Source organism: Microcaecilia unicolor, chromosome 6 (genome assembly GCF_901765095.1).
Source record: "Microcaecilia unicolor chromosome 6, aMicUni1.1, whole genome shotgun sequence".
NCBI classification, from domain to species: domain Eukaryota; kingdom Metazoa; phylum Chordata; class Amphibia; order Gymnophiona; family Siphonopidae; genus Microcaecilia; species Microcaecilia unicolor.
In genome coordinates this window covers 94874103-94895785 of record NC_044036.1, presented here as the reverse complement: position 1 = coordinate 94895785, position 21683 = coordinate 94874103, and the positions used below count along the sequence as shown (strand labels likewise).

At 43.9% G+C, this 21683-nt stretch overlaps 1 protein-coding gene across 1 annotated transcript in view; it reads left to right on the top strand.

Annotated features, from left to right (window-relative positions):
• CACNA1E (calcium voltage-gated channel subunit alpha1 E) overlaps positions 1–21683 on the top strand; it is a 786482-nt gene that overhangs the window by 538960 nt on the left and 225839 nt on the right. The window contains exons 14-17 of the mRNA XM_030206580.1: positions 15347–15478; positions 17118–17190; positions 17737–17854; positions 19636–19703. Of these exons, the coding sequence (XP_030062440.1) occupies positions 15347–15478; positions 17118–17190; positions 17737–17854; positions 19636–19703 (391 nt within the window). The remainder of the gene's footprint in view (positions 1–15346; positions 15479–17117; positions 17191–17736; positions 17855–19635; positions 19704–21683) is intronic.

Sequence of the window (21683 nt, the reverse complement as noted above, 5' to 3'; positions counted from 1 at the left end):
AGCTCCCGTCTGTGCAACCAACATGTAATCATGGGGCAACAGAAACCAAATGTCAAGCTGCTATGTGATTATGTCGTCATGGGTGGTGTCTGAACCAAATAGGAAGCCAGGAAATTGCAGCACAAACTTTCTAGATTTCTGTCTGCTGCCGACAATCTCTGCACACATGACTGATCTGAAAGCAAGCTGAAAGCAGGCAATGAACTCTAATCTCGAAACGATCAAATCTTCTAGGCATGAGAGCTGGAATCTGTTCTATATGAGACTAATTAACCTCATAGCCCAGCAAAGAAAAGGAAGATATTTCAGGGGAAACTGCTTGTACAGCAGAGACATACTCCTGTATTTTCAGCCCAACAGGATGTGGTCATTTTCTCTAGAGAAAACGTAGCAGGTTGGGGCCAATGGCAGCCTCCATATTCTGCTCCAGCAGGAATGAGAAAAAGTTATTAGTTATTAGTTCCAAATCAGTAACCAGACAGAAAATTACCACTTAAAAAAATTCTATCCTTTATTTATAAGGTAATTGTTTTTTGTTCTTCATTTCTCATAGTACCATGGCTTTAAAGGACTGCCATTCATCAGTTTCAACTGGCTCTTCTCAGATTCTCAAGATGGTATCTTCGCTATAATCATCAGTCTCATTTCCCTTTATTTATTTTGAAATCTGAAATAATTTCAAGTGTAAGGAGCCAACTACGTCAAGGAAAACACCTGTATACTGTCTCACCCTTGCAGTGGTTTAATTACATAATTTTTTCATAACATAATGACAGGATTCAAGCCTTCCAGAACTCATTAGGTAGTAAATAAATACTAATAAATAAATAAATACAAAATAATTATGAATCTTGATAAATCTGGTATCCTCGTTAAAAAAAACACACGATTTGTCATACTGAGCAGATCAGGAGGGGACCCGCCACCAGAGCCAACACCGACCGACGTGTCTCCTGTGGGCTGCCTTGGGCCTCATAGTCACCTTGACTTCGCTCCGTTCTCCGCCCACACAGAGGCCACATGAAAGAGAAAAAAAAGGTGCAACAAACAGGACCAGATTATGTAAAGGAGCAGCCAACCCACGGGCTGCAGCAATTAAAAATCGCCCAACCAGGCCAAAAATAGCCCAAAAAGCCGTGACCCATGGGGAGTACAAAAGTACATAAGTATTACCATACTGGGAAAGACCAAAGGTCCATCAAGCCCAGCATCATGTTTCCAACAGTGGCCAATCCAGGTCACAAATACCTGGCAAGATCCCAAAAAAGTACAAAACATTTTATACTGCTTATCCCAGAAATAGTGGATTTTCCCCAAGTCCATCTAATAATGGTCTATGGACTTTTTAAAACTCCGCTAAGCTAACCACCTTTACCACATTCTCTGGCAACGAATTCCAGAGTTTAATTACAAGTTGAGTGAAGAAACATTTTCTCTGATTCGTATTAAATTTACTGCTTCACATCTACCTGTTCAACTCCACTCATTATTTTATAGACCTCTATCATATCTCGCCTCAGCCGCCTTTTCTCCAAGCTGAAGAGCCCTAGCCACTTTAGCCTTTCCTCATAGGGAAGTCATCCCATCCCTTTTATCATTTTCGTCGCTCTTCTCTGCACCTTTTCTAATTCCACTATATCTTTTTTGAGATGCGGCGACCAGAATTGAACACAATATTCGAGGTGCGGTCGCACCATGGAGCAATACAAAGGCATTATAACATTCTCATTTTTGTTTTCCATTCCTTTCTTAATAATACCTAACATTCTATTTGCTTTCTTAGCCGCAGCAGCACACTGAGCAGAAGGTTTCAACGTATCATCAACGACGACACCTAGATCCCTTTCTTGGCCCATGACTCCTAACGTGGAACCTTGCATGACGTAGTTATAATTCGGGTTCCTCCAGTGCTATTCTCTTCCTCTTCTCACACTGAATTTCTATTCATATAGATTCTATAATGCATTTTTTTTCCTGGTGAACTTGTATCCTGTTTAACTCAATACTCTCTTCAACATTTAGGGGCCCTTTTACTAACTGGCGGTAAGCCCGGTGGTAGATACAGGTCTGCTGCGCACCATTTCCGGTACTAGAAATTAGGTTCTATTTTCTAGCACCACTGGGCAGGGAGTAGGCATGCCCGATTACCACCGGAGCCCTCATCACCTCCTAAATAGAAGGTAGTAAGGGTTCCGGCACTAAATGGCCGCACGCCAATTTTCTAAGTCGCACATAGCCATTAACTACTTCTTTTGAAAAACAACCCTTTTACTCACTGCGGTAATAGGTGGTCTTGTGCGGCAATCCCATGCACCGATGCCACCGCAGGCCATCTTTTACTGCCGCTTGGTAAAAGGGCCCCTTAGTAATTTTCTGAGGGTGCCAAGAATACACATAAATAACCTGAATACTGGCATTTATACACACACATGCAGTGAATGATGATTTTCTAGGTATGTGCTATTCTATAAAATGGAGTTTAAATGTGATAGCATGTAGTTTGCAGGTGGGTGTTCACATGAGTGGAATTCGGGTGGAGCTTGGGCAGTGTATACATTTATGTGTGTAGATTATAGAATTTAATCTTTGCGTGTTCTTCAGCAATCTAGGTGTGATCATTTATATTAGCTCTATGGCTGGTGTAAGTGATCACACTAAGAATATTAGTGCATTCTTGGCATGTTATGCTAGTATTCTTCAAAAAAAGTCGGCATCTACTTTATTTTAATAGAATAGGCTCCAAGTAAGCATGTTGTAGGTGCCACAAGGCAGGTTCCCTTTTAAAGACGCAGGTTCCCTCATAGTGCCACATCACCAATTTGATCACAACCACTGACCACCCAGCTATCTACATTTCTAATGATTGAATCGCCAACTACAATGGCTGTCCTAACCCTTTCCTCCTGGGCATGTGCCCCTGGAGGCACATTCTCTGTGCAAAAGGATGTTTGTTGATATTTATTGTATTTGCTATACCATTTTTTGACAGAGGCAGCAAGGCTATTCATAATAGATTATCAATTAAAAGCTAGAAAACTAGATATCTGATCAAGAATTCAATTAGGACAGGAAGACAGAAAACAGTAACAAATACAAAGCAAACAAACCAACCAACCAACCAACCAACCAGGCAGACAATAAAGGCTACTGATATCAGCCACCTTCCCTCCTTGCTAAAATGTGCCCAGATGGCTCTGTAGAATGTCATTTCCAAAAGCTATGGTAAAGAAGTAAGTTTTGCAATTGGCTTTAAATGTCTTGAAGGAGGACTCTTTCCAAAGCGGTACTGGAAGATAGTTCCAGAGAGAAAGGGCAAAAAAGAAGGCTGGACATGAAGTGGAATCAAGACAGATGCAAGGGACAGGTGGGATAATGAGTAGATTTTCTGATTTGGAGTGGAGACAGCAAATGGGAGCAAACAGATATAATGGGTACCAGTATAGAAAGCCCCATGGGTAAGTAAGCCAATGATTCCCGATAAATCAAGTTGTTATGTGATCAGACTTATGAGAGCTAAACAGGAGCTTAATGACAGGATTCTGGACAGTCTGAAGGTTGGTGTTCCTAATACCAGCATTAAGATACATTACAGTAGTCCAGGGAGGAAGTGACTAATGCATGAATCAAGAATCACAGGCATAAAGGTAATGTCGGACAGAATGAATTTGCCTCAGTGAAGAGAATGGGGACCTAACCATAGATGACAGTTCTTCAAGAATCAATTGGAAATCAAGGGTCTCACCCAAATATTTAAAAGTATTGACCATTGTTAAAGGGGACCCCTGGAAAACTGGTGGGGTAATAGGATAGGATGTCTCCTTGTGATCTAGGTAGCTAGCCAAGCTTGCTAATCCGGGCCAGGAGGAGCTAGTGGTCCACTAATAAAAGGTGGATGACAGATCTAGAGAAACAACCAAGTCATAAGAACATAAAGCTATACTGAGTCAGACCAATGGTTCATCTAGCCCAGTATCCTGTTTCCAGCAGTGGCCAATCCAGGTCACAAGTACCTGGCAGAAACACAGTTAATAGCACCTTTCCATGCTACCAATCCCAGGGCAAGCAGTGACTTCCCCCATGTTTATCTCAATAATAGGCTATGGACTTTTCGTCCAGGATCTTGTGCAAACCTTTTTTAAACTACACAGATACACTAACTGCCATTACCAAATCCTCTGACAATGAGTTCCAGCGCTTAACTATTCTTTGAGTGAGAAAATATTTCCTCCTGTTTGTTTTAAACGTATTTCCGTGCAATTTCATTCAGTGTCCCCTGGTCTTTGTATTTTTTGAATGAGAGAAAAAAAAAACGATTCACCTCCACCAGTTCCCTCCATTCAGGATTTTGTGGACCTCAATCATGTTCCCCCTCAGCCATCTCTTTTTCAAGTTGAAGAGCTCTAACCTCTTTAGCCTTTCATCATATGGGAGCAGCTCTATCATTTTGGTCGCTCTTCTTTGAACCTTTTCTAATTCCGCTATATCTTTTTTGAGATACGGCGACCAGAATTGAACCCAATACTTAAGGTGAGGTTGCACAATGGAGAAATACAGAGGCATTATAATATTTTTGGTCTTATTTTGCATCCCTCTCCTAATATTTCCTAGCATCCTGTTTGCTTTTTTGGCCGTCACCACATAATGGGCAGAAGATTTCAGCATATGTTCTACAAAGACACCTAGGTCTTTTTCTTGAGTGCTGAATTCTAAAGTGGACCGTAGCACTAGATAGCTATGATTTGGATTATTCTTCCCAATGTGCATCATTTTGCATTTGTGTACATTAAATGTAATCTGCCATTTGGATGCCCAGTCTTCCACTTTCCTAAGGCCTTCCTGCAATTCTTCACAAACACATGCGTTTTGTCAACTTTGAATAGTTTTGTGTCATCCCTACTTAAATCAAGAAAAGTATGGATCTTAGGGGCAATGCCAAATTGGATTCAGGGCCCCTGGTTTGGTTGGCAGGGATCCCCAACCCCCACCAGCTAAAGTCTTTCTCCAGTGCTGTTCTCTGCGCATTGCCTGCCCTGCTTCCCCTCATATCGCGTACATGCACGGTTTTAGTGAAACTGAACATGCACAAAGTGTCACTCTCAGTGGACCAAAGAGATTTCCCAGAACTGTAGCTCCACCACCTTTGACTGCAGTTCTGCTTCTACAGGGTCAGGTTTCTGGGACTTAGTACCCACACTCTAACTCTTCCATCTGCTGTGTACTGGTTTCTTTGGAACCTCTTCTCTCTGTCCTCTTGGTACTTTGAGTGGACTGGGACTCACTCTTACTCAGTTGTCAATGTTGACCTTGTCTCGGGTCCTAGACTTTTACCAGCTATACTTGAAGGGCTTCCTTTTCTTCAAGCAGTTTCTGACACTTACATTGTGTCTCAACCAGCTCTCTAGTGAGGTCTTCATTATACAGACAGGCTCCCTCTAGCTGCGCCTTAAGTTCTCTAATCTCTGACTCTGTACCCTTGTCAGAGGCTCCCTCTTCTGAACCCTTTTGACTTTAGTCATTTCAGCTGGCAGACTTTCTCCTGAGGCTCCCTTGACTACCCCCTTAGTCTCTTTACAAGCTGCATTCATTAATCTCTTTTTACTTTTCTGTTGAGCCTGGCTTTTCTCTTCATCAGGCGCATCCCATTCTGCAGGACAATAATTAGCCCTGTTGGCAGGGTACTGCTGTAGGGCTATCAAAGCCTGCTGTCACACCAGATATCCTATAAATGGTCAAGCACTTCTGACTGGTAGCTGGAATGTGTCAGTAGGTTGTGGGCAGGTATGACTAGACAGACTAATGGGCTCATTTTCGAAAGAGAAGGACATCCATCTTTCGACAAAAAATCGGAAGACAAATCGGTATAATCAAAACCCGATTTTGGACGTCTCCAACTGCAGTCTGTCGCATGGACGGCCAAAGTTCAAGGGGGCATGTCGGAGGCATAGCGAAGGCGGGACTTGGGCGTGCCTAACACTTGGACGTCCTTGACCTATAATCGAAAAAAAACAAGGACGTCCCTGACGAACGCTTGAACTTTTTCACCCGGACGTGTTTTTATTACGAATAAGGCACAAAAAGGTGTCTTAAATGGCCAGATGACCACCGGAGGGAATTGGGGATGACCTCCTGTTACTCCCCCAGTGGTCACTAACCCCCTCCCACCCTCAAAAAACATCTTTAAAAATATGTCGTACCAGCTAGAGAGGGCAGTTCCAAGATGGCATCCTGAACACGTTAGCGGTTCGATTGGATTCTCTGCTGGTATACTTGTTACTATTTTCTTGCTAATATGCCTCACACTAAAAGGAAGGGGAATGTAAAAGGTCTTCTGCCATCGGCCAGGACATCCTCCCCTATCCAGCAGACGATTGACTGTTATGTGTCGAACTTTCCACAACCCGGAATGGATGATCCCACTTTGAGAGCCGAAGGAGGAGCTTTGGCTCTCTTGGGCCCAGAGATATCACTATCACCTCCAGATCTAAATCCTCCTCTGTGTCCTATGTTCCTTGAACGAAGTGTAGAGGAACCAGCAGCATCGGGAGTCGTTTCTGTGGGAGCCTCAATTGGCAGTGCACCAGCTCAGGCTACAGGAGATGTGATCGGAGAGCTTTTAGCTCCCACGGAGTTTTCCTTAGAGTCTATTTGGAGAGCTATTCAATCCCTGACATCACTTGTTTCAAAATCGGCTAAAGAAATGACTCTTCTTGTGAGTAAAATGGAAATACTAACTAATTCATTAGAAAAAGTAAATCTAGATTCAATGAATCAGATACAACAAATGCAACAGGAAGTAAAAGATTTAAAATCTACTACTGATATATTAATTAAAGATAAAATTTTAATCTCTAGGAAAATTGAACAACTTGAAAATTATAATAGGCGACTGAACATAAGGATTTTAAATTTTCCTATGACTGTAGGATTAACCCCAATAGATTTCTTTAAAAAATATCTGCTGGAGATTTTACATTTTCCTTCAACAGCTATCCCTCCTTTAAATAAGGTGTATTATTTGCCTTTGCCTTCTCAATCTGGGGTTAATCCAAAGGGACTGAGAAATTTGCCACCGAATCAGGAGCCTTTGGAAATTCAAGATATATCAGCTTTACTGGAAGATTTTTTTGTCCGAGGTTACTAACAGGTGGACATTAATTGTCTCATTTGTCTTTGAACAGGACTTAAACTCAGTATTGAAACTTTACTTTAAAAATTCCTCAAAAATCTTTTGTGGACAGAGGATATGGATTTTCCCAGATGTCATAAAGACTACACAGGATAGGCGAAAACAGTTTCTAGCTCTTAGAAAAGAGACAAGGGCGATAGGAGCAACATTTTTACTAGCCTACCCTTGTAAATGTCTAGTAAGATATCTGGGAAATAAGTATGTTTTCTTTGTACCTGAACAACTTCGCACATTTCTAGATATGAAAAAGCTCTCCAATATACCGGAGGAATGAGAGAAAGTATTATGTACAATATGTGGAAATTAAGGACAGACCATATACCTATTTTGGTTTTTTTTCTTTCTGGTATGGATCTCCTTATCTGTAAAGTACCCTCCCCTCCTTTTAAGTGGTCTAAGGAAGTCATAGTTTGTTGTAATAATCCTCAATAATCTGTTCTTAATGTTATAATCAATGAAAGCATTCTATTTCTGTTTCTTTTTTGCAAGTTAATGCTTGTAAAATGTAAAACTAAATAAAATAAAATACTTAATTGATACAAAGAAATTTATATATATATATATACGTATGTCGTGCCAGCCTCAGATGTTATATTCAGGTCCATGACAGTGCATGCAGGTCCCTGGAGAAGTTTTAGTGGGTGCAGTGCACTTCAGACAGGCGGACCCAGCCCCATTCCCCCCTACCTGTTACGTTTGTGGAGGAAACAGCGAGCCCTCCAAAACCCACCAGAGACCCACTGTACCCACATGTAGGTGCCCCCCTTCACCCATAAGGACGATGGTAGTGGTGTACAGTTGGGGGGTAGTGGGTTTTGGGGGCCTCAGCACACAAGGTAAGGGAGCTAAGTACCTGGGAGCAATTTATGAAGTCCACTGCAGTGCCCCCTAGGGTGCCCGTTTGGTGTCCTGGCATGTCAGGGGGACCAGTGCACTACAAATGCTGGCTCCTCCCATGACCAAATGGCTTGCATTTGGCAGTTTTGGACATGGATGTCTTTGGTTTTGAAAATTGCTGAAGGTCAGAAACGTCCATGTCTAGGGATGTCCAAATTTAACGATTTGGACGTCTCTGGTGGTATTTTCGAAACGAAAGATGGTCGTCCATCTTGTTTTGAAAATACTGGTTTTCCCGCCCCTGGATTTTGCCGTTTTGCAAGGACGTCCAAATCACAACTTGGACATCCCTTTCGAAAATGCCCCTCTAAAAGGGCTAGATGATCATTTATTTTATTTTTATTAGTTTTGTCACTAAGGGGCCCTTTTATGAAAGAGTTGGCATGCGGCAACAGGCTTGCTGTGCTCCAATCCAGAACTGCTTCCAGGCTACCGCAGGAGCCCAGTGATAGTTCCCACCCCCAGCGTGCACCATTTCCGGTGCCACAAAAATATTTTCTATTTTTGTACTGACGGTGCTTACCCGGCGATAATCTTACTGCCATGTTAATGCAGGAGCCCTTACTAGCACCTCAAAGGGTGGCGGTAAGTGCGGGAGCCCTTACCACCGCTTCGATGGGTGGCAGTAAGTGCTCCCCCCCTCCCCGAAATGGCCACACAGCAAGTGGTTCACTTACAGTACAGCTATTTCTTTTTGAGAAAAAAAGACAGCCTTTTACCTGCTGTGGTAAAAGGAGGCCTCGGTGCATGTACATACGCTGATGCTAGCACAGACCCCCTTTTACTGCAGCTTAGTAAAAGAACCCCTATATGTGTTCTATGTATTTTTAAGTAGATGGAATGACAGTCTCTAGATGTGGTTAGGAAAACAGCATTGCATCTTGTCTGAGAACCTGTAGCAGATCAAAACATACCAATTACTCCCTTCAGTCGATGGATAGGTGGGGTACAGGAAACAATCAAACCATATTTCAACATGCCTGTAAGAAAGAGCCTTCGTATCAAACATGACTTTATATCTTTTCAGTAGGATACATAAAAGAGAGAAAGCTCTAGAAATCTTTGAGAAATGTATCATTCTAAAGTTTTGTTCCTCTTTATAGCAGTAACCCACTGAAGCATTTGGATTTAACTGTGAATTAATCGTTCATAAACATCATTACAGAGCAATTTCCAAGCGGTTATGTTGTGCTTATTGCCAAATAAATGAACAGGGGTAATGTTACAGTTACTGGTGCTTAACAGCTGGTAAAAACCTTTCAACATATAAGTCATTATAGTCCAAGAAATAACTGGGGTGGTTTAAGAAAGTTACTACAGTGTTCATCTTTATCTGTTAGAACACAGCAAAGTTTTTAATATATGAGCATTGTTGTTTTATGTGCTCAACATTCAAGAAACCTATATATTTTGGCTTGTGGAGAAGTACTCTGGTTCTGTTAAAGGAATCCTTTTTGTACCAGCTTTCCTACTTTATATGCTCTTTTTTTGTGTTTTCCCTTCCTTTTTTTTCGTATTTCAGTATTTCAAGTGACCAAGCAGTAGTGCTCATGTTCACATTTTCAGTCAAATGTTGTACTCATCCATTACCTTTACCAACAAGGCGCTGTTGTACTCTACTGGCACACAGTTCTCCATCTGGGTCAGGAGCTGTCTCAAAATCTGATAAGTTAAAGAATTGTAAAACAGAAGGACTTTGAACTGAGAAATGATAATACAACAGGAGACCATGAAGAACGGTCATTAATATTGAACTATGGAAGGCTTTAGGACTGGTCTGGTAGGATTAAGGGAAAGAAAATTATCAGGTCAGACATAATCCCCCCCCCCCCCCCCCCCCTGATATTCAGCCGGTGATGGTCAGCATTTTTTTTAAACACTTACCGTTGCCAGCTCAATTACCCCCAAAAATTCAGTGCCAGGCCTTGTCCGGGCACTAGCACTGAATATTGGGTGATACATGTGGGTCCTGGGACTCACATAAGAGTTATGCGGCCCCAGCTGAATATCGGGCCGAGGTCATCTGGTCATTTAGGGCACATTTTTGTGGCTTGGACGTAAAAAAAAAAGGACCAAGTAAAGTCGCCCAAGTGTTTGTCAGGGACGCCCTTCTTTTTTCCATTATTGGCCGAGGACGCCCATGTGTTAAGCACGCCCCAGTCCTGCCTTCTGTTTAAAATTGCTGATTATTCTTCTTTATAATAGGTGTCAGTTTCTTTGTTTACACACATATAAGGTGTAAATAAACAAATTGACACCTATTATAAAGAAGAATAATCAACAATTTTTATTTTTTCAACTCTTCGCTATGCTTCCGACACGCCCCCGTAAACTTTGGTTGCCCCCCGAAGGAAAGCAGTTGAGGACACCCAAAATCGACTTTCGATTATGCCGATTTGGGCGACCCTGTGAGAAGGACGCCCATCTTCTGATTTGTGTCGAAAGATGGGTGCCCTTCTCTTTCGAAAATAAGCCTGATAGTCACACAATCTGAAAAGCATTATAACATTTAACCCATTCGATGACTCTATTTAGCTTCCCTAACTATTATGTCTTTCCAGCTGTTCAGACTTAAAGAAAGTATATTTATTAGCATCAGGCAAAGTAATCAAATATTTGGAGGGAAATTTCAAGAAAAAAGTAGCCCCAAGTGCAAGCACTCTCGGCTTTAACCGAAGAAATTGTTTTCACTTCAACTGAGTAACCCTAGAAATATCAGGAAAAACCTGTATCTTCTCCCCACAGAACAGGAAATCTTTCTTTTTAAAGTAATTCTTCAAAACAGTAATCTTCTCTAATTCTGAAGAAAAAAAACAACCAGTAGAGTATTTTTTTTTAATACTGCCTTAGCTGTGAGTTCCAGCCGTCTTCTGCCTTCACATACCATCTGGTCGCTGTTGCCACTGTGAGATGGGAAAATTTCATTTTCTGAAAGAAGAATTACACAAGCCAATAGTTGCGGCTCTACATCTCTCTTATAAGAAGGGGTTCACCAAACAGACACAAACTTTGTAGTGTTGATGCAGAAAGAAGAATTCAGTTTACATACTACTAGTTATTCATGCAAGTACTGTGCCAGATCCTGTAGCAATTAACCTACATGCACATACCCGCAGATTCTATAAAGGTTGTCCAAATTTGGGCACGATCCAGAGATGTGTTTGCAACTTGATTGCTTAACAAGCCATTAGCACTCAGTAGCTGGATGATAACCAATTATTGATGTTAATTGGCACCATTAGAGTTTGTGGGTACATCTGTTGCATGCCATTCTATAATGATGGGCGCCCAAACTTTCATAGCCTGTAACACAAAAGGGGGTGCTGCTATGGTAGGGGTCAATGAGTGGTCAATGACATTCTAAATATATTTGGGTGCAGTATTATAGAATACGGTGGATGGGTGCCCAACTTGCGCAGCAGGATTTACACCAGGTTTCAATACGATACAATAAATACTTCTACTCCACAAGGTCTCATATGAGTTCTATGCTATTTACAGAAGCTGAGTATTCTAAGGAAAGCTACAATTATATTTAGTAGTTATGTATTGATGATGCATTATTAAGATGATTTATTAAAAAGATATATTTTAAGAGCCCTTCTCAAGGAATTATAGGGGCCATTTTAAGAAGTGCTGGTAAGCCCAACGCGGGATTACCGCATGCCAATTTGGAGCTACCGCTGGCCCAACGCGACAGTTACAGCCCCAGCACACGCCATTTCCCATGGAAAATAGGGCTCAATTTTTTTGCACAGTGGTTACCTGTCAGTAATCGGGCAGCACCATGTGCTACCCAGTTACCACCAGGCTAGTGCAGGAGCCCTTACCTCCTCCTCAATGGGTGGCAGTAAGTGCTCCCTCTGCATGGCCATGCGGTAAGAGCAGTCTTACCGCATGGCCATGTATTCATTACAGCCTTTTTACCCACTGCAGCAAAAAGGGCCACAGTGCACGGCAAAAACGGCCGCTTTACTACCACAGGACCCTTTTTACCGCAGCTTGGTAAAAGGGCCCCATAATGAGTGAGTTTCCTAATACTGTATGGTAAAGAATTTCACCAGTAGGTGGCTTGGAATGAAAACAAACCATTGAATACAGTTGTATATACTACTTGCTTTGGTCTTGGATATTGTATCAGTAAATGAGCCCTATTCTTATAAATAAGATTAAGAAGCCTTGCCAAATACTCCTGAGAAAATCTGTGAAGAATAAGGAAGGTCATGGTACACAATTTGAAAATAATGCGAGCCTTAACAGAGAGCCAATGACAGCTCAGCAACAGTGGAAAAAACAATTCAAACCTAGATTATCTATATATCAACCGAGCGGCCGTATTTTGAAATGTCTGCAGTTTTTTAATCAATCCTTCCGTTAGTCCTACAAATATAGCATTGCAGTAATCAATGTGAGATAATGATAGTGTTTGGGCAACAAGTCTGAAGACAGTAAAATTAAGACTGCATCTAATCCTTCTCAATTTCCTCATTGTGTAAAATACCTTGCTTATCATAGATTTAATGTGTGGCTCAAAGGTGTTCGTCAAAAATGACACCAAGAATTTTCAATTGTTTTTCTAATGTAGATGTAATGTTATTTATCATTAGAGTTTTTTTTTCCAAATAAGGTTTAAAAGAATTTCCTAAAACTAAAAATTTAGGGCTCTGTTTACTAAGTTGCTTATAGGCGTTTTTTGCACTCGCTAAGCTAAGATTAGGTCTTCTATTTTTTCCTTTGGTGATTTTGTACTTCTTATATGGAATGTGTGGTTGGCATGCTACCTTCTAGTCAATGTTCTAATTGGTATAAATTCTTAATTTCTTATTCTTTTATTCTTCAGTCTTTCCTCCCTCTGCTTTGTGTTTGTGGATCACGTCTAGGATTTAGATTTATAATTTCTCTTGTAGTAGGAGTAGCCTAGTGGTTAGTGCAGTGGACTTTGATCCTGGGGAACTGAGTTTAATTCCCACTGCAACTCCTTGTGACTCTGGGCAAGTCACTTAACCCTCCATTGCCCCTGGTACAAAATAAGTACCTGAATATATGTAAACCACTTTGAATGTAGTTGCAAAAAAAAAAAAAAAAAACCTCAGAAAGGCAGTATATCAAGTTCCATTTCCCTTTCCCCCTTCCCTTTCCCTTTATCTTATGTCAATAGTAATATATCTGTATAGAAAGTCTGTGTAGAAAATTGTAATCTAATTACTAAAATTCAAACTGAACAAATGCTGAAGGATTTTTTTTTACATTGTGTCTATAGAAAATAAATATTAAGGACCTATATATGTCAACATATCATAGCTATATTTTCAAAGAGGGAAACATAATTTTGTTGTTCATTTCTGATTTTTTTTAACAGAATGTGGGGCCCTTCTTCTAAAGCTTAGTACATGCTAATGGACATTCGTGCATGCTAAATGCTGCGCATCCTATTTTACACCTATGGGTCACATGGTACTTAGCACAAGCTAATGTCCATTAGTGTGTGCTTAGCTTTATTAAAAGGGGCCCTGTTTCTGGTTTGTTTCCCAGGTTTACTGAACATTGAAAGCCTCAGGAAAGGAAGATGCCCCCTCTTCCATATCCTCTTTGCTTCCCATCCCTCCTCAGTTTCAAAACTTGCTTCCTCTCTCCTCTTGCTCTTGAGTGAGGGGATGAGTGGAGTTGAAAGAGATTCCTTGGTCTTGAGGGATGCGAGAGCAGACATGTCAGGTCACATGCATTCAGCATGTGACACACACATTCGGGCCCCTGCTCCAGCTGACATGCTTAAGGGGCATGATCTCATGCATTGGCTCCTCCCTGCTTCACAGCAATCTGACATTGGCTCATACTTTCCTGTATCCCCCCCTTTCCTCCCACAGGTCCAGCATTGTCTTCTTACCTAATCTCTGTCCCCATATCTCCAAGCCCTACAAACCTGTGGTGCTTACTGGCACTTCAGGCAATGATTGCAACAGGCTTCCTCTGGCAAGCCTCGTGGTCCTTCCCTCTGTCACAGCTTCCTGTTGCCACATGGGCAAAATGTATCAGAGGGAAAGCCTTGAGGCGGCTGAAGGGAGCTTGTTGTAATTGTTGCCTTTAGTGCTGGTGAAGACCACATGTTTGTAGGGCCTGGGGAGATGGACAGAGGGAGGTAGGAAGGCAAGCACACCAGACCTGCAGGAGGGAATGGAGGATAGAGAGAGATGAGAAGAGCTGCGGACCTGTAGGAGGGAGGCAGAGAGGGAAGAAGCTGCACGTGAATGGAAGGAGAGGGATGGGGGAAAATGCATGTGGATGGAGGCTGAGAGGAGGGGAATGCTGCACATGGGGGAGGAGAAAAGAAAGGATGCTGGGATGGTGGTGGGAGACAGAAAAAATGCCAAGATGAATGGAGGAAAGATGAGATGCTAGGACAGCTGTCAGGAAGAGAAGCCAAGATGGGGGGAAGAGCTGCCAGGAGGATGGGGGGGGGGGTGGTGGAAGAGTTGCCAGAACAGCTGCCAAGATGGGAGTGGGAAGGAAGAGATGCCAGAATGGAGAGGGGAGAGGAAGGGATGCCAGGACATGTGGGGAAAGAAGGAAAAGGGAGAGGGTCTAGACATGCAAAGGGAATAGAGAACAGGAGCAAGGGAAGAGAAAGGAACACTTGCTGGATCTCTGGGGAGGAGGGCAGAGGGAGTGAAGAGATAGGAAGAGTTACTGGCCTGGGGGAGGAGAGACAGGAGGGAAGGAAGAGAGAGGGAGAGACACTGATACATGGGGGGGGGGGGGCATAGGGACACAGAAGAGTTATGTTGGACAGGGCAAGAATAGGGTCACAGAGATGTTCAAATTGGCAGGAAGATAGGGGCAAGGACGCACGGGTGATACTGGGTTAGATAGATAGGAACGTAGAGAACAGACAGATGGTGGACATGGAGAGAAAAGAAGTTTCAAATGGACAAGGAGCTCTGGTAGGACAGGTAAGAGAAGAAAGAGGAAAGCAGAAACCAAAAACTAGGACCAACACAATAAGAAAAATAAAATGACCAGACAACAAAGGAAGAATTAATAATTTTATTTTCTATTTATTGATTGGAATATGTCAGTTTTTGGAATGTGCATCTTCCAGAACTAGCTTTAGACATGGCTGGGGCCCGCAAGAAAAACCTTGCTCATTGGTCTTCAATCTCCAGCATTTTGGTAGTAATTTCCAACTTTGGGATGGGCCACCCTTGGTGTCTCGGTGAGAGGGATGTAAGAAAAGGCTCCTGTAGTGATTGCTTTTGGATGTTACAGGTACTGGGCCTCCCTGAGGAATCTAGTCGTGTCATTGATGAATTCCATGAAGTCCATTATTAGCCTGCTTTTTCTCCTCTTCCTCTTCATTGTGGTCTTTGCCCTGCTTGGAATGCAGCTGTTTGGGGGCAGGTAAGTCAGGCAACCATGACTAATATATCCAAATGTTATAGTAATGTGTATTATGTTTAATGCAATAAAAAAAAAAGTTTTATAAAATGCAACAGTGTTCCTTCAGCAATGCCAAGTTAGAGAAGCTCCTTCAAGCAAATGCCAGGCATTTGATTTCCCTCAGAAACTTACAGTGAAAGGAAGCAGCTAGAGCATTATGGTTCAGTTAATAGACAAATTGCTGTATCTGTTTTATCTGTTCAGTTCTAGGATGCCACAGTTCTTTTTTTTTTTTGGCGCCTAGCCTCTGGAATAATCTTCCTCCTAACATCAGAGCCAAATTCTCCCTAACTGGATTTAAGTCACTGTTGAAGACCTATTACTTTTAGCTGGCGGTCAGCATAACTTACCTAGATATGTCTCCAGTGGCCTGCACGTTCTCACTGAGTTGCAGCTTTTTTTGTCTTAAAATTTAAAATCTTTTTTTTTTTGCTTGTAACTATAGTATGAATGAGTTCTTTCCTATTTTAATTAGCGTTCTTTTTCTGATTTCATTGTTGTAAACTACCTTTGACCTTTTGTTAGCAAAGGCAGTATATCAAACTTCAGAATAAATGTAAATGTGTAAAGGACAGGGCCACCGAGAGACAGTCGGGCCCGGGGCAGGGCCGCCGCTGCCCCCCCCCAACAGGTTGTTTCTGCCCCCTCTCCCTCCCCCCACTCAGGTAGCTACCGCCCCCACCCCCTTATCTTCCTGCGTCTGCTTCTCCCGCAGTCTGTCACTCTCCTGCTCCTGTGCGCCGGGACCCGGGTTATTGCATTAATGTAATCACCCAGATCCCAACACATAGGAGCAGGAGAGAGACAGACACCAGCACCGGGCCCCCCTTGGAGGCCCAGCCCAGGGAATCTTGTGTCCTTCCGTTCCCCCCTCCCCCCGCAGCCCAGGTAAAGGAATTAGGGAAAGTGCTGAAGGCTGCTTTTGATAGGTTTGTCATGACAGAACTGAATGGTAATGGTTAAGATAAGAAGAGAAACAAAAGCATTCTTCCTTTTTCTGGTGATTGCTTTCCCATAATTTTAGCTCTTTCTCTCTTTTCAGGACTACCCTCCCTGTTAGGCAAGGGCTACTAGAGAAGTCTCTTTTGAAACTGAAAAATTTAGGGGGACTACTCTTGCAGTGACAGTCATCATACATCCTTCTTTCCTTTCCTCTCCCCCCCCCCCCCCCCCCCACAGCATCAATGCATATTGCTTCTGACTTGTGCCTCAACCCCTCTTCAATCACATAGAAAGAAAAATCAAATACAGGTGTCTTGCATTGCAGTACATATCTTTTTTTGTCTCCTCCTTTGATGCTCCCAATATTCCCCAGACCATCTTCTCATCATTCTGGAAGGCTCAAGTAACAGGTTCCAGCCTTAAGGCTAAAGGGATGCCTCCTCCAAAGTGCAGCCTAGCATAAGCGGTTGTCTAATAAGATCTGCCACTGTAATGGCAGCTACCTTCTGTCCCTGGGTCTGAGTGTGTCATCTCTCCACCATGCCTGGGCCTGACCATTGCAACTTGTATCACAGCATTTGCTCCCCTTCTTTCCATACGTTTAAAACATTCCCAAAGAGAAGATAATCCACTTTTTATTTTATCTATTTTTTTCCAGGTTTAACTTTAACGATGGCACCCCCTCTGCAAACTTTGACACCTTTCCTGCAGCCATCATGACTGTGTTCCAGGTAAGGTTATTTCCAATCTCTGACAGAAGGGGGGAAAGAGTTAAAAAGTGTTTGATCAGCTTGTAGGATGCTCACTGCAGCTTGGCTATAGCCATTTCCAAGCACTGCTGCTCTGCTGAATGACCTTTGTCTTTTGAAATTGGCAGTCCCTTGTAATTGGCAGTCGTTTGGATTCCGTTCATGTTTTCTCTGGTTACTCTCATTAGGCTACAGAATGTGTTCAGTTTTTTTATTTTAAATCTCAGTGCAAATTGTGATCCATTATTGCACATCAAAGATCATAAGGGTAATACAAAATGGTCCCCTAACATTTGGCAGCAGTAGCAGATGAATTAGTTAATGAAAAATGTTCCCCCCACTAACACCTGCCCTAAATATATAGGGCTAGAACCAATCTCAATTAGGGATGAATTGGTAGTAGAAGTGGATTAATTCTGGGACACTAAAATAACAATAAAATAAAAATGACAGCAATTTTGGCCAAGAGAGGAGGTTTAATTAAGTAGGTGCATATCCATATCAATATACTATTTTTCCTTTGTTTAGATCCTTACTGGAGAGGACTGGAATGAAGTGATGTATAATGGAATTCGGTCACAGGGAGGGGTCAGTACAGGCATGTGGTCATCTGTCTACTTCATCATTCTTACCTTGTTTGGAAACTGTATCCTAATTTGAATGCATCTATTTTTCTGTACTGCAGCTATCTGTGACTATTGTTCCCTTCATTTAGTATTAGGATAGGGGAGGTCAATCCGCAGCCATCCTTGTATCCCACATTAGGAGAAGACTGTCCATGGAGAATAGGCCTAGCAGGGGTGGGCTGACATTGATCTGGGTCGGCAGAAGTCATTGGGGCCCCACCCCCACCCTTTTATGCAGCACCCCCGCACACTACAGCTCCCCGGACATACCTTGAAAAACTGTGGCGGTCTAATGGCCTCTTCGAGGGCAAGAAAGAACTCTACTCTTTCCTGCCCACTACCACTGCTCTACCCGGTGCCGCTGCTGCTTCTTAATGGCTGCCGAGACTCCCTGTGGCAGTCTCATGAGGGGGCTCTTTCCTGCCCCGAAGAGGTACCTCTAGACCACCAGGGATAGTAGAGTAGAGTAGGGGAGTCCCGCGCCCGCCCCTGCCAGCCAGCCCATTTGTCCAGAAATCCGGACAAACGGGCAGGCTAGCCAAATCCGTCCGGAGGCCCGGCCATATCCTCAAAAAGAGGACATGTCTGGATAAATCCGGATGTATGGTAACCCTACACCCTCATAGGCGGGACCAGAGCTTGAGAGACAGAAGGGAAGGCCCGAAGGTGCACTGAGCGAAGAGCACGCTTTTTGCTGCCGACGCCGCCTTAACCCCGAGGTACACCTTTTAAATTTCAGAGGAGGAGGAGGGGGGGCCCTGGTGCTGGGAGGGAGGGAGGACGGACGGGCGGCCTGATGCTTGTTTGGTTGGAGGGAGGGTGGCCTGGTGCTGGGAGGGAGGAAGGCCTGATGCTGGGTGCTGCTGGGTGCTGGGTGGGAGGTAGGCCTGATGCTGGGTGCTGCTGCTGCGTGCTAGGTAGGAGGGAGGGAGGCCTGCTGCTGGGTGCTGCTGCTGCGTGCTGGGTGGATGGGATGCATGGAGGCCTGGTTCTTGGTGCAAGGCCTGGTGCTGGGTGGGAGGGAGGCCTGATGCTGGGTGGGAGGGAGGGAGGCCTGCTGCTGGGTGCTGCTGCTGCGTGCTGGGTGGGAGGGCGGCCTGGTGCTTGGTGGGAGAAAGGGCTGCCTGGTGCTGGGAGGGAGGATGGGCAGGGGGGAGAGGAGGGTGGCTGGATATTTGTGGCTGGAGGGTAGAGGAGGGTTGCTGGACATGGATGGAGGGCAAGAAATGAAGAAGAAAGGAGGAAAGTAAAGAAATAAATGGAAAGGAAGCCCTGGAAACGGAGTTAAGAGAACAGATAGAGAGCAGCAGAATCAGTGACAAGGACCAATATGGATAGAAAAACAAAATCACCAGACAACAAAGGTAGAAAACATCATTTTATTTTCATTTTAGTGTTTGGAATATGTTCAATTTGAGAATTTACATCTGTTGTCTTATTTTGCACTGGGTATACTGGAGCTGTAACAGCTTACAGAAATGATTTATAATGAAAGAAAATCATGTTATTTTTTTCTCCTATACTAGTATAATATTTTCAATGATGTCTGTTTATATGCTGGTGTAAGGGGTGTGGCTATCATAGGGGTTGAGTCATATGTGGTGACCCCGCCCATAATGAGTACCGGCACGTTGCGATAATTAGATTTTGGGTTGCTGTTTGGGCACTCGGTCTCTGAAAGGTTCGCCATCACTGCTGTATACAAACAACATGCAGCCTGCTTCCATGAATATGGGGGCAGAACATTCTGGGAGGTTGACCTCTACTTTCAGTATCTCTTATCCACCCTTAACGTCTGTAGACACCCTGCTAAATGTATTTCTTGCCATCGCTGTGGATAACCTTGCAAATGCACAGGAGCTAACCAAGGTAAGCTTTGCTTCTTACCCTGCATCAATGATCTCTCTTTAGATTTTTTGCCTCTGCATTTATAAGGTGAATTTCAAAACTGTGCTGAGAGGTGCTAGTTCTCAAAGGGAAAATATAAACATGTTTTCCCCTCAAAAGTTTCCCTAGGAAAAAGTACCCAGAGATGTTCATCTAATTTTTTTTTCTGTTTTGTGAATACTTCGGAGATACCCAGTTCCAGACGGGAGACTCTTTGGCCAGTCCTGGTTTTGAACTTACATCCAAAAGCAGTGTGGGATTTGTACTGCTTGATCCTGCCCATTGAAATCAGTGCTGCAGAATGGGGTGCTCAGATATGGAAGAATATCCCAAAATCTCCAGTCTGGAACTGAGTAACTTAGCATCTCTGGCACTTTTTCTGGCCATAACAACACACAGTTTTGAACATGCAAAAAATGTGCATGTTGTTGCCTTCCCTGACTTAACTGTACCCCAGGAACACTACCTGGGAAATACATATGTGATGTGGAACAATGCTTATATTTTTAGCTGCAAACAGGTGAGTATTTTTCAGGGGCGTAGCCACGGGTGGGCCTGACTTTGGGCTCAGGCCCACCCAGCGACGATGCAGAGCGATGACAAAAGAATTGATCCCCCGCTGGCACGCAGGCCTTCTTTCCCCTCCCTCCCTCCCCTTCGGGCAGCGCCGCAGTCTATCGCTACAGCTGAGCAAAGCTGCACCGCACCGGGTCTGTCTCCGTCCTGCCGCTACTTATGCCCTCTGGCTCCGTGATCTTTGTTTGCTCTTCTGCAGCTTATCTGCAGCGGTTCCGGATCCGTGCGCTCCCAGGGCTGTCTGTGTATGCTGCCTGCAACTGCTTCCTCTGCGCTGGGCCCCGCCTTTTCAGAAGAGTAGGCGGGGCCAGCACAGAAGAAGCAGTCGCAGGCAGCATACAGACAGGCCTGGGAGCGCGCGGATCCGGAACTGCTGCAGATAAGCTGTAGAAGAGCAAATAAAGATCACAATGGAGCCGAAGGGCAGAAGTAGCGGCAGGACGGAGACGGACCCGGTGCGGTGCAGCTTTGCTCAGCTGTAGGGATAGAATGTGGCGCTGCCCGAAGGGGAGGGGAAAGAAGGCCTGCAGCCAGGTGCCAGACTGTCGCTGGGGAAAGGGAGGGAAAAACGTGTGTGTGAGACAGGAGCACTGTTGGGATGAGGGAGTGAGACAGGGTAGAGCTGGGGAGGGACGGAGAGATGCTGCAAGGGGAAAGAGAGGGAGAATTGTTGGATATGGGTGGGATGGGTAGAGGGAGAGAAAGGGCATGAGAGAAAAAAACATTTTGGACATGGAAGTGGAAGGGAGAGGTGAGAGGGGAAATGTTGAACTTGGCAGTGAGGGAAAGGAAGGATGGAGAGATGATGATGGTGGTGGTGGGGGGCAGAGAGAGATGTCAAACCAGGGGCTCAAGGCAGGGAGAGGGAGAAAAGTTGAACATGAAGGTGGAGAAGAGGAGAGGAAAGGAGAGATGCACAAGCAGGGGAGGGGAGAAAGAGGGAAGATGGATCCAGGGAGAGAAGATAGACAATGGATGGTAGGGAAGAGAAAGGGAAAAATGCTGGACAATGGGGGAGGGGAGAGAGATGGGACAGGAAGATGCTGGTGATGGGAGGTAAAAGGGATAGGCAAATATCAGGCTACAGGGTAGAAAGAGAGAACAGATGCTGGGCTGGAAGGGTGGAGGGAGGGAGACACTGGGAATGGTGGAAAGCATGGGGGAGAGGCCCAGGGAGTGGAGAGATGGCAAGGAAAAAAATGAGAGAATAGTGATCACAGGAGGTAGAAATATGGTAATGGCGCGTAGATCGAAGATAGAAGGGAATGGAAGGCTGAGAAGGAGAGAGTTGGGGAATGGGAGAGCTAGCGGGTGAAAGGAGATGGAAATGTGATAGATATCTGAAAAGTAAAAAGAAGGAAAATATTTAGGAAGCGGATGAAATTT